We start from the raw sequence: 12,819 nt of genomic DNA on the forward strand, positions 1-12,819 counted from the left end.
TACCAATTATATACATCTGAATTACTGCACAGTTTAACTATTCTATCATAAATGTCACATATTCTCCTAATAGAATAGAAAGTTAAAATAAAAGTTTTTGCTATTGGGGACAGTATTATGAACTTGGCAGAGGTATTTTTTTTATCTAAAGTGTTCTCATTTATAGGGGTACCAAGGGTCTGTTTGTTTTTTACGGAAACACTTATTTACCTTCCATGTATTGGTGTTCTGAAGTAGACATTTTAATTAAACAAAGGTATTTTTGACATTTCTAACTACAGTAACAATACAATACATTTGTCAAACCTATGCAAATGTAAAGAGACACCCTCAAAGGAAATACATGTGCTCATATACAGGTATTATGTAGATGAGCATCACACATCTAGGCTCATGCTTTGCATATTTTGTTATATTAGTTTTTCCGTTTGTTTGTTGAAATAGCTTTAATATTACATTAAAGGTTTTGTAGGTTTTCCCACCCACTACTCTATACTGCACATTTAGCGGAGCACGAGGAAAACACACTTGTATCCTCTGTCATGTTCTCCTAATCACATCCCTGAGGGTAGCTTCAATGTAGTGTCTTGCCCTCGAGCTGTTGGATGTCACTCTGGCAACCGACAGCAGAAGACACACCTAGAAATCACTTTTTAGTAATCCCCGAGGCCGTTTGCTCTCTCGCTGTCTCCTCCTGACGTTATCTTGGTCCCTCCCCTCTTTGCCTTGCATTCATCACCAGGCCTGTGGGTGACTCTGAAGCTGCTTCCTGGAGACATCCATCACATCAGGAAGGACTTCCCTCACCTGGTGGACCGATCCACAGCTGTGGCCCGCAAGATGGGCTTTCCTGAGATCATCATGCCAGGTGGAGATTTTTTAAACATTTGACCTTGTCTCTCTGAACGTCTCCTTTTCTTAAATGTCATTGACTGAACATATCAATCATTCAGAAAGTGATTTTAAATTAAGAGCTACTATTTTACAGAATGTGAGTGAGGGAGAAAAGAACATTAAGGTTTGATGAAGACATTAGTTATTTAATAGACTGAAGTCACCAGGAAGTACATGGTGCCAAATACCCACTTAAGATGTAATGAGTTCTGCACTAATATTCACATAAACAATTGACCTTGAGCTCCTTGAAAACCCATAAAAGGGAAGATTTCCTCCCACCTGACCGGCTTGTTTCTGTAACTCCAAGGTGACGTTCGAAACGACATCTACGTTACACTGGCTCTGGGGGATTTTGACAAGGGAAGCAAGACCACACCCAAAAACGTTGAGGTGACCATGTCTGTTTACGACGAGGATGGCAAGAAACTAGAGGTAAGATTTTATGTTAACCTACTTATTTGTCCCGGTTCAGCTCATTCTCAACATTCAGGACACAAGTATTGTATCGGTTTTCAGACAGTCTGTGATTCAGCAGGCTTTCTTTAATCTCACACAGCTCAGCACGCTGCTTAACTGACTAGCACTCCTGTAAAGCAGCATGATACCCAGGCCAGACTGTGCGCCTTTTGCCGCCCGTCAAAAAATGACAGAATGCAATATTGGGTCTTTGTGGTTGATTGAGTAGCCGAACATTTGGCTCACTAATGCGGGAATCAACCTTGTCATTGTCAGAATCAGTTATAGACCAAGACATGCAGACAGGCAATAAAAGGAGCATGGATTTAAACGGGATGCTATAGTTTTTTAGTAGAAGTCGGGTCAAATAAGGTAATTATTTTGATTGTGGGTGTATAACATACAGTAGTTAGTTGCACTCCCACAGTATGGAGAAACTGTTCTTAAAATCTAGGTTTCAAATCCTTATGATGGCTCCCAAATGTGCAAGTTGGAACACGTTTCATGAACTTTTGCTTCAGGTGTCTAATGTCCTAATGAAGGCTGTGTTTTATCCAAAGTGACTAGCCATTCTTCTGATGTTTATGCATCCGGAATGGCTTTACCTCTTGAGGGATAAGAGAGGTGTAAGGGAGATGATCATGACGAGTATGTACGAGTAGCTCTGGGAGGAGGTGTTTGTTCGTGGGAGAATGAACCCACTCAGTTTGTTTTTAGAGACTAATTTAACCCGTATTTAGTTTACATGCAGTTAAGTTACAGCTAATATTTTCTAGCAAGGCTTTCTTACATGTATTAACAGTAAAATGTTCACACTCATTATGCCTTAGTTGAAGTCACAAGGACTAATGACGAAGTAGTGATTTGCAGGGACGGCCTGCAGCGAACAGCCAATCAAAGGAGAGCGCTATTACCCTTTGCTGCTGTAATTATACACATTAGTCTAAGATTGAGAGGCTTCGTCAGTGATTTGGCCCAGCAGGCAGGAAGTATAAGCATCCGTAGTGATTATGCTGTAAATGCAGTTCTGAAGTAGCAGAGAGAAGGGATGATCTGAACTTCTTTCTGATTTGACAGTCCCGGGAAATACACACAATTATCCACTGCTTCGTTGCTAGACAACTATTCTCAGTGACTGTTCTTGATGGTATCATTTATAATGCAGTATATGGACACATTTGTCACTGGTCACAGATTTTTCACAAACTTCCACACTTCCAATGTTTTTGATACTGTATTATACTTATTGTACTACAATGTCTACAAGTCATCTACCAGAAGACATTATATACTTTATACCATTTTTTTTTTTTATTGATAGCTTGTTACAAATACAGTTTTTAAACATGGTGTACTTATCGGTTTTCTATTATTACTATTATTTTTTTTGTAAGGATACCCAAATTGTCAGCTTATGTTCATTGATCACACCTGCGGATGTCATGGCCTTGTTTCCTTGCAGCGCTGCAGCTCTCTTCAACATCTTGCCTTGCAGCTTTTCATAGAACATTCTCATCTGTTGGATCCTGTAGGGATCACAACTAATTGGTCAAATTCTCCGTCTTCCTTCCCGGATTTTAATTGGCAGGACAATTCTGTGTCTGAGCAACTACTGCCTTGAGAAAGGAACTCTTTTGTTTACATCAAGCCATTTATGTTATATAATAAAGACGCCTCCATACACAAGGCACTTGAAAATAGGAAAATGTAATTACATTACAAACTACATGTAGGTTTATAATAGGTTTGCTTTGCAAGTTTCATTTATTGTCGAATTCTCCCTTGATTTTTCTCTGATTATGTCTCAGCCTTCGTCTCTTCTTTCTTTTTCTTTGGTCTCTTTCTACCACTGTCTTTCATCATCTTTTCTCAATTTGATAACATATTTGTGATGTTGTGTAGTAAGAGGCTAGACCAGGGGCTCTGCAACCTTTTTGACCAAAAGAGCCATTTTGCCCCCTTTTCCACCAATTTATTTTGTCTGGAGCCGCAAAACATATTTGATAGCTTGATAGCTTATAAAGTTGTATATATTGTTATATCATAGACAAAAACTACTGTTTTTTAAAATTGATTATTTATTACATTATAGAAAACTGTTTACCTCAATTTACCATTTACCTTAATAAGAAACAAATAACTCTTATAAGGAGAATAAAAAAGAATACCCAGGCCTACTTTAAAATAAATTAACACAGCACTTGGGGAGTCCTCTGCACATGTGAAGAACATGAATATAATTAAAATGGGCCCACTTTGAAATACAAAAAACATATAGCTGCACCCTAAAACTAGTTTACTGATTGAATTATGACTGAAGATCGTCAGCTGTCTTCCTCTTCCGTGTCGTTCCTCCAATACGTAAGGCTGCAGCACCTTTAACAACTTCTCTCCACATATCAAACATACCGGTAAGCCAGCATCGTTTGCTGTGAAAGCATATAACTCTAACCACGCAGAATTAAACCCTCTGTGTTCCTCCGGTACTTTTCTTTTCTTTGATTTATCCATAGTTCGCTCATCGAGCCGGGGGTCAGGTTATTCACCTGCAAGAAAAGGCGCTGCCGGGGGACCGTAGCAGTATATGACGCATATTTTAGTTGACCTAATTAAAACCTTTTTTCAACCGTACAAATATATTTTATTTTATTTCCTTCTTATTTTTGTCTAAGCTCAAGGGAGCCAGAGCAGAGGGCTTAAAGAGCCGCATGCGGCTCCAGAGCCGTGGGTTGCAGACCCCTGGGCTAGACAGTGGCCTCTCATGACCTTGACAAAATAGCCTGTGGCTGTGGCTGGACCTCGGCCACTTTCTCCTCTGCAAAATCGGAAGCTTTCCTGAATCCAGGCCTTTTAGTGTAAGGGGAAGAGTCACTAGAGCCCGCACCTGCCCCCCAGATCTGCTCGGCATGGCTTGGGGAGACCAGGCCTGTTATTCCTCGTAATTGCTGGTTGTCAGAAGCCATTAGCGACAGAGTATTTTAGCAGCAGCAGGGCAGGGAGTCAGCTGGAGTAGCGGGAGGTGGGCAGGCTCAGTGCCGATTGATAGAAAACAAGGCATGCTTGCCATCCGCTGTCACTCCAATCCTCGTGCCAAAAGTCCCCAAGGGGTCATAGTATTTTACATAACGCACCCTTACCAATATTACATGGCTGGCTCCATCAGCACCAGCTGCTCTTCTCCCTTCTCTCCTCCACTTCTCTCTGCATGTGAGCCACTGCCCCTCCTTAAATAATTAAAATCTCATTTATTTCTTATTTCCACAAAGCTGTCATGAGATTGGCAGCCAACACGCGTGTGTGCATGCATGAAGTGCATACAGACTTTTAAAGGCCATTATAGTCGAAAGGCTTTATGTTCCACAGACTACATTTTTATTACAAACAAAGTGAAAGTCAGTTTCCTACATGCAGGGATGATGCTAATATTTTGACAGTGAGAATAGCTAAACGATGATGATTTTAAAACTTGAATTGTCCGTTTAACTAGTCCTGTTGTTTGATAACTCTCTTTCTCTGCACTAGAATGTGATTTTCCCTGGCGCTGGGGATGAAGGGATCAACGAGTACAAGTCTGTCATCTACTACCAAGTGAAGCAGCCACGCTGGTTTGAAACCATAAAGGTGCGTCTCACTCCTTACATTTTCTTCTCCGTTATTGCAGGTAATCATTTTGTGATTATTTTCCACCTCGAATGCCTTGCCTCCCGTTTTATATCCTTCTTAAATCCATTATTCATCACTACACTGGTTTCCATCACCAGCGGTCTGTAGAATGAACACTGGTGGATATTCACCCATGAAGCTTTGAAGCATAGAAAGATGGCAATCAATATTAAACCATGCAGTATATTAAATGATTAATTTGGTGGCAGCAGAAATGTATATAAATAAAATAAGGTCCAAATCAGGGGTTTTTCACGTTTTAGCACATTCACTACAAATGAATTGGACTTAAGTATCACAAGTTACCATTTTCCACCAATGGACATGGTTATTACTTAAACATTGTTACTACGTTAATATGGACATCTAAAATCAGGGGCTTATGTGTTTCCCAGTGTGTCCTTAAAGATCTGCTTTGTGATATTATGTTTACTTACAAAACCCTTTTCTGTCCACCACCTCAGGTTGCTATCCCTATTGAAGACGTGAACCGGAGTCACTTGCGGTTCACCTTTCGCCACCGCTCATCGCAGGACTGTGAGTACAAATGTCAGCGTGTGAATTATAACTTTTCGCCAATGACCAGATGCACAATTGGACGGCTAATCTATCCGCTGAAAAAAACCGAATGGAAGATATCCAATCGGAGCAGATGTGCGGCACAGTGATAAATACTTTGAAGCTCACCCTTTGTCACACTAATCAGAGGTATTAGTCTGCCCATGCACACAGCAGCATCATGAAGTGGCTCGTCCGACACTACAGCTGGGATGTGAAAAAATGCCTGCGGGGACTCGTTTGTTTATCGGGACCAGTGTCTAGCTTAATGCAGCCAGTGTTAGATGGCCTTTTGTTTTTTTAACATCCTTTCTAATGTTGGGGATGTAGAGGGCAGGGAAGCCTGGTACTGGCAGCCTTGCCATCCCATCTGTCCGCCACATGGCCAGGCCATCCCTCCAGCAGCCGAGCTGTGGCAGGGAAAGAGGATTTGGTGGGGTAATGGGAGCGACAACAGGTGTATTAAACAATTACTTCACATGGCACAAAAGGAAGAGAAGGACAAAGCGTATATATCAGAACGGAAAGGTAAACCTCCTCCCTAAAATAATCTACAGCTGCCGTCATCCTCCAGTTCCAAAACCCTTCAGCTCTGTTGGCTTCTCACCAACATGCAGGTGTTTTGGGCAGAAACGGCCAGGTCTTATAATCCACTTGGAGAGCCTTCTTGTCACCTTGCTTCTGCGGGGACTAATGCTGTTACGAGGCATGCCTTTGAAACTCTGCGACTTGCTGTTATCATGCTGCAACGGTTGCTTTAGAAACTTGCTCACCTCAAGTGACTCTGGGACCTGAGGGGCATAATGATGCTACCACACTTTTACTCACAAACAATTGGCAATAGAGAGATAAGTTGGATTGCATAGGCCGGGTAATATTGGTTTGGTTTATGCATTGTATTTTCCTATCAGTGTTTACACTTGTATCCCATTATGCAGACACCTGTGCGCATGTTACTTCCATGTCTCTACGCTGTCTGAGTTTTGGCTGCCTATAAACACTATCAACACTATCTGTTGCATTTACCACTCTGCTGGTTTTCTCCCTTTTAATTGTACTGGAAGACAACTGATGCAATTTCTCTTCAATATTCCTGTGTGACAGACTTCCAGTTCGATATCAACGTTGAAATCATTATTATCGAACCTGGAAAAAATTGGTAATTTAGATGTAAGAACATTTGCATTATTGACTATCGCAGGAGCTGTACTATTTTTTTAATGACAATATACGATTTTGATTAACTGTTTAGATCTAGTCTACAAATAGTATTTTAGAGACTCACACAATGATCATTTAAAAATAAAAGAAATCAGCGAACATAAGAATAAGCCAAAGTGAAGAAATGTCTACATTCTACCAGCAAAGCACTTCTCAAGTCCTCTCAGTTGTCTGCCTCTGCCGTCTCCTGCTTGTGTCCTTCCCGCCTCCTCCACTGCTCCCAGCTTCAGTAGGACTGAACTGTTGGTGGAAACACAGAGTGACAGAGCTGCTAATAAGGGCCACTGCTACAGCTCATGTGCTCTGTATCACAGCCCCTGGTTCAGAATTAGACCAGCACTCTAACACTGTCAGGGCTCATCAGACCAATGGCTGCTATCACAGATGCCACCGCAGCTGTAAGAGATCCTTGCCATCTTTTCACTTCTGTTCCATTTGTCATTATGTCACTACCTGGTGAGTGGGCAGAGGATGGGGACAGCACATTTAACATGAATGTGAAGTGACAGTCCACCTTGGAGGTAGAAGGCCACAAAGCTTTCCTACAAACTTGACTTTGATTAGCTGAAAGAGAGTCGCTGTCCTGAAACTGACCTCTTTCCCAGAATCCCAAGTTTCTCCTTTCCTTAGAAAGTCACTTATACATTTTTCTTAACTGGGTGACATGCGTGCAGTGTTTTCCCTCCGCTGGTTCCTCTGATGCCAACCCAATAATTATTCACTGGCGAGGCTGCAGGCAGCAAACCAATGAGGGGATTTATGCAGATAGAATGCACAAGATACTTCGATGAATCACGTCGCCCTGCGCGTACATTTGAGCTTGTTGATCCACAATGATGATATATGCGGCCGTATACAAACGCTTGGTTACAGGACAAAGTCATAACTCTTTCGCTTGTTTATGCAGCGCTTCCCCACAACAACCCAATACACTGTCTCACGTGTGTGTGCACATACACACAAGCAATGAGCATTTTTCTTTCTTCTTTTACAGCTGTTTTTATTTCCATATGTCTAATGCTTATATGCTTATATGTCATATGCTTGTATAATAATCACATCAATGTTCAGAGGCTGCATATATCGGCTTATAATTTAAAAAAAAATAAAATGTAAGCATATCCCACCTGCTCTTTGCCATCCACAGTTCATTTGCAACCTTGTATAATTGCAGTGATGAACAACTCGTGCACAGATACAGACACAGCATTAATACAGACATTAACATTAGATTCTTGTGCCAGCTCAGGATCTCACTCGGAGCCGGTACTGTAGAGATTTACATTTGGGATTGTCTGTAACTTGTTAATGACTTGTTGTAAAGCAAGCCCTACAGCATAGTTTACTGCGAAGGAGCCTGTCTCTAACCACTCCCTGCATTCTTAAAAAAAACAAAAAAACACCATATTGATACACCTGAATATATTTTTATATATACACCAAAAACCAAAGTATGTATGAATCTGAAATGCAGTGATTTACATCTCCTTCCCTCTGACTGTTTTCTGTCCTTCTCATGTTTCTCTTCTTCCTCCCACAGCCAAAGACAAATCGGAGAAGATATTCGCATTGTCTTTCGTGAAGTTGATGAGGTACGATGGGACGACCCTGAGGGACGGCGAGCATGATCTCATCGTGTATAAGGTAAATATGAACGAGCCCATAGCACGGTTAGAAGTCACTTCTGGTTTGTTTGTTTGTTACCGGCTGCATACCTGCAGGGCTGGCCCACAAAAAGACTAGGGTAGAACATTTGCCCGTATTATGAGGAGCTGCGTAATAACAGCTTCCCTGCCTTCTATGTAGGATTGTATATTTTGTACACATCAACCCCCTCAGTGAAATGAAATTACCTTCGATTAAAATGGTATAATGATACCTTTGCTAATTATCTTAATATAACATTTAATGTAGGAACACAATCCCACTATTAGATTAGTCTAATCTCATTTTACACTGCAGTTGAGTTTTGTAATTACTCTTGCTCTATTGAGAAAAGTTATAGTTCACAACACTTGATATGGATTTCTCTTCAGGCTGAAGCAAAGAAGCTGGAAGACTCCTCTCTGTACCTGAACTTGCCTACCACCAAGATGGAGCTGGAGGAGAAGGGCTACTCCACCACCGGGAAAAACACCCAGAACCTGGGCAACTGCACCATCAGCAAGGACTCCTTCCAGATCGCCACCCTGGTCTGCTCCACCAAACTCACACAGAACGGTAATAACCTCTATACTTCAGTCAATATTGTGTCTTTTTCACACTCTGGGCTCTTTCACTTTCTTCTCTACAAAGCACATTTGTTAGGGTCCCCACGGATCTTTAACAGTTATACATTTAGTTATGATAATCAAGGTCTTCACCTAAGTGTTCTAACCCTAAAGCCGATTTTTAAGGAAACGCTTGCATTAGCCCAAATGATCACCCTCATTTTTAAATGTACTTTGAAGAAAAGCACTCACTGAAGGAAAAATGCATATCAAAATCTATTTCAACAACATAGACCCTGGATTTTAAAACCAACCTTGGGTTAAAGTGCCTGACTTTTAAAGACAACTTATTCATAGGGCAGACAATCAGAAGGCTGGGGTTTTACTGACCCCTGTGGTCAAAATGTCCTACGGCAAGATACTAAGCCCCATATACTGTAGGTCCTGACTGCGTGTGAGTTTGTTTACATTTAGCTCTCTCTTGATGTGCAGGTGGCTTGTCTGGTACCCTCTGTCTCTGCATGATTTGTGTGTGGTCAATACTGTAAAAGGTGCTTCGAGTAGTCTCAAAGGCTAAATACGTGCTTTATAGATGCAGTCCATTCACCATACACATGCTACTTAGAGTAAGACCCCGGGATTTCTCACCTGGACTTCAAACGTGAACACATGCTGGACGTTTGTCCTTTGTCTTTCATCCATTTCCCCTTCTTACTTACTTTCTCTTCCTGAACTCCCCTCTATCAGTCAGTACATTTCACTCCATCTCGAATACTGCTCTGTATACTGCTGTCATCAGGTGGAGTCATTTCCATGGATCCTGAGAAGTTCTACACTCATTAAGCTGGGGAAATCCCCATCACTGCCCTGGGGCTCATGTCTAAAGGACTTTGGCCTCCTCTGTTCTCCCTTGACATGATACATGTTCATAAACCCCAACAGACATTGCTGTTAACCCTCCCTGGGCATGTTGGTATTTCCAGATTGTGTTCATAACACGGTAGTCCTAGTGATGGTTTTCTTTCCTCTGCACTCTTTGCTTTGTTTGGTCACCATTTTAATTAGAGCTGAAATGAATGCTTCCTCATTCCTCTCAGTGCTTTTTGGCCGCAGCCTCAAAGGGAATAAAAATGAAGAAGCGACACATTCACTGCAGGCTTACTTTGACTGGCATAGTAATTCATAGATGTACCTGCCCATCTCAACAACCTGTTTGAATAAACCTCTAATGTTTTTATACATTTTAATGCAAGGATCATTTTAAATAGTCAGACAAGGCTATCTTGAATGGAAATGCTTAAGGTGAATCGTTGACGCAAATGTATGTTTTGCATGGTTGAGCCCTTTGCGGCATCAGAGCACTCACTGAATACACTGTGAAATATGATATGATAAAGTGATATGACTTTAGTGTCTCTGCTTATACTACAGGATAGTCTGAGTCGCAAAAGTGTAAGACCTCTTGCACTTGAAAACATTCTAGCGCTTTTTTTTTTACAATAAAAAAGAAGATAGTTGTTGATCTTGATTCACTGACATTTTCACCTGACTGTGACTTTGCAGAAGAGGAACAGCTGTCTGCATCAATCTTCACTTGAAATCCTCCTCTGCCAGCCACATACTAATATGGAGGCCTTATTTTACCTTGTAGAACATCTTGAAAGATACCAGATAACAGCATGCGAGAGAAAAGTCGATTTTTCCTTGTTGCTCTCCTAAATGTGGCTCGGATAACATGCACAAGAACTGCTTAAAAGCCTCGGTTAGTGGACCACTGAAGACCCCAGAACAGCCACGGTTAGATCTTCCCTTTTCTTCATAGTTTTGTCATAAAGTGCTGCTTAGTATATTGTCTGAAAGAGGGGGGCGTTCTGTGTTGTTTCAGTAACGTTCCCTCCGAGGGTTATTAAGTTTAGTCTGCGGTATGAAGTTGTCATTAAAATACAGTCGTGTGTGCCCTCCTACTCTGCTCAGTGGGTGGTGATGTCAGCAGCCTTAGTTACAGAAGCAGAACCTGCCCACACTCAGTCATTACAATAGATAGGGAGAAGCAATGTCAGGAGCTCAAACCGTTGTCTTTCAACTGTAGAAGGACAGTATAAAACACAGAGGAAGAAATCATTCTGTAGCATTTTCTTATCCACATTACCTTCCTTTCCAAGCTTCCTGTTTTCTGTGTGAGAGCAGCAGCGTGTGTCCTGGTGAGAAGATTCAGTCCAGTAGAGCAGCTGATATTTACCTGGCACTTTGTGCTGTTAATTTGCATGGCACCAATAGGTGCTCTGGGATCACGCTGCCTTGTTCACTGAGATTGATTAAACACAGAGCTCTTTGTGTGCTTGTGAGTGTGTGTGTTCCCATGGGGTTTCATCCCACACTGAAGATCTAGGAAAAGTTATTTTAATAAAGCAAGCCGAGCCAATCTCTCTTTGTCTGTGCTGCAGTCTGACTGCTTTATTAAAACCTGGAGGCTCTTTAAAACTCTAAACACCTAGTTCACTCACTCGTTCACTCACTCGCTCACTATTTGTTTCTAATTTCCCTTTTCTACAATTTTACATAACCTTCCCCCTCCAACAGTGTATTTAAGTCAACAAAGAGTTGAGAGACAAACAATGTTAACCTTAACCTTTTAAATCATGAGGCTAAATGTTCAAAATGTATTTGCTGTTCATATGTGATCTTGTGCTCCTATAGACATAATAGATATTGCACTTTCGTCAAAAACGTTGCCTGACCATTGAGACCGCTGTGGTCCAATGTCTTGCCCAAGGCACCGAGTTATTAGCACGACATCCCGCTCTACATCCTGAGCCTTTGCTGCCCTAATCAAAATTCGCAATTTAAAAATCTCATTTTTCTCTGGTGATATTCATTTTTTTTCGATATAGAGAACAAATAATGAATTAATTTCTTGTTAATCAAATTAATCAACATATTAACCGATAATAAAAAACACGTGATTTTCGCGCCTGTAATTGTGTCTATACTTCTCCCTCCATTATTGGTTGGATTCATATTAGCTTCAGACTAACTGGTTGCCCACAGGGGGGGGCGGGGACACACTTGAATAATAATAATAATAATAATCCTTATATTTATTATAGCGCTTTATCAAAGACTCTCAAAGCGCTTTACAAATACACATTACACATACAGATCATACATGTAATGGTCATCTACTGTGGACAATACCCACAATGACCCTTGCAACAGACTGCTTGCTTTATATACAGGTGGATTTGCATCCTATTCCTACCAGGACAAGTCGCACGGTAGAGAAGTACGTTTTTGTACAGTGTGAATTTGCTCTTACATCACTGTGCAAAACCTGCACTTTCACATTTTATAACCAAAAACAAGGTTGTAACTATTAAATAAAAATAACAATCTATTCGGACTACTTTGCATTTTCTTGTAATTAAGAAAACAAAAATGCTCTTGTCAGGCAAGATGTACTACAAATAAACATTGAAATTGGGATTTAAAGGCGTTTTGATAACTGTTATGCGCTGACAGTTTTACCTATTGTCCCAGAATTAATCATTTTAATACATCTGCCAGCTTTGCTGCTTTTAAATCCAGCTGACGAAAAAGACATCCATTCTGGGGCAGAAATAGTTTTGAAGGCACTTTTCCTGAATGCAAACAATACCTCCCACCCCCCCTCACTGTCCCATGTGCTACAGATGGTGTGGCCTCCAACAGCAGTGCTACAGTGGGAACAAGCTCCCCGATGATTTATTCTCATTTGTCTTTCTGAGCTGCAACCGTCAATTTTCAAATGTATGTCTCCTTGGGGAGTGGGATCCTT

At 41.1% G+C, this 12,819-nt stretch overlaps 1 protein-coding gene across 1 annotated transcript in view; it reads left to right on the forward strand.

Moving 5' to 3' along the window:
- dock1 (dedicator of cytokinesis 1) overlaps positions 1-12,819 on the forward strand; it is a 184,517-nt gene that overhangs the window by 37,234 nt on the left and 134,464 nt on the right. Inside the window, exons 13-18 of the mRNA XM_034212611.1 lie at positions 743-868; positions 1,205-1,329; positions 4,876-4,974; positions 5,481-5,553; positions 8,336-8,439; positions 8,832-9,015. Of these exons, the coding sequence (XP_034068502.1) occupies positions 743-868; positions 1,205-1,329; positions 4,876-4,974; positions 5,481-5,553; positions 8,336-8,439; positions 8,832-9,015 (711 nt within the window). The remainder of the gene's footprint in view (positions 1-742; positions 869-1,204; positions 1,330-4,875; positions 4,975-5,480; positions 5,554-8,335; positions 8,440-8,831; positions 9,016-12,819) is intronic.

The sequence above is a fragment of the Gymnodraco acuticeps genome, unplaced genomic scaffold, assembly GCF_902827175.1.
Source record: "Gymnodraco acuticeps unplaced genomic scaffold, fGymAcu1.1, whole genome shotgun sequence".
Taxonomy (NCBI): Eukaryota; Metazoa; Chordata; class Actinopteri; order Perciformes; family Bathydraconidae; genus Gymnodraco; species Gymnodraco acuticeps.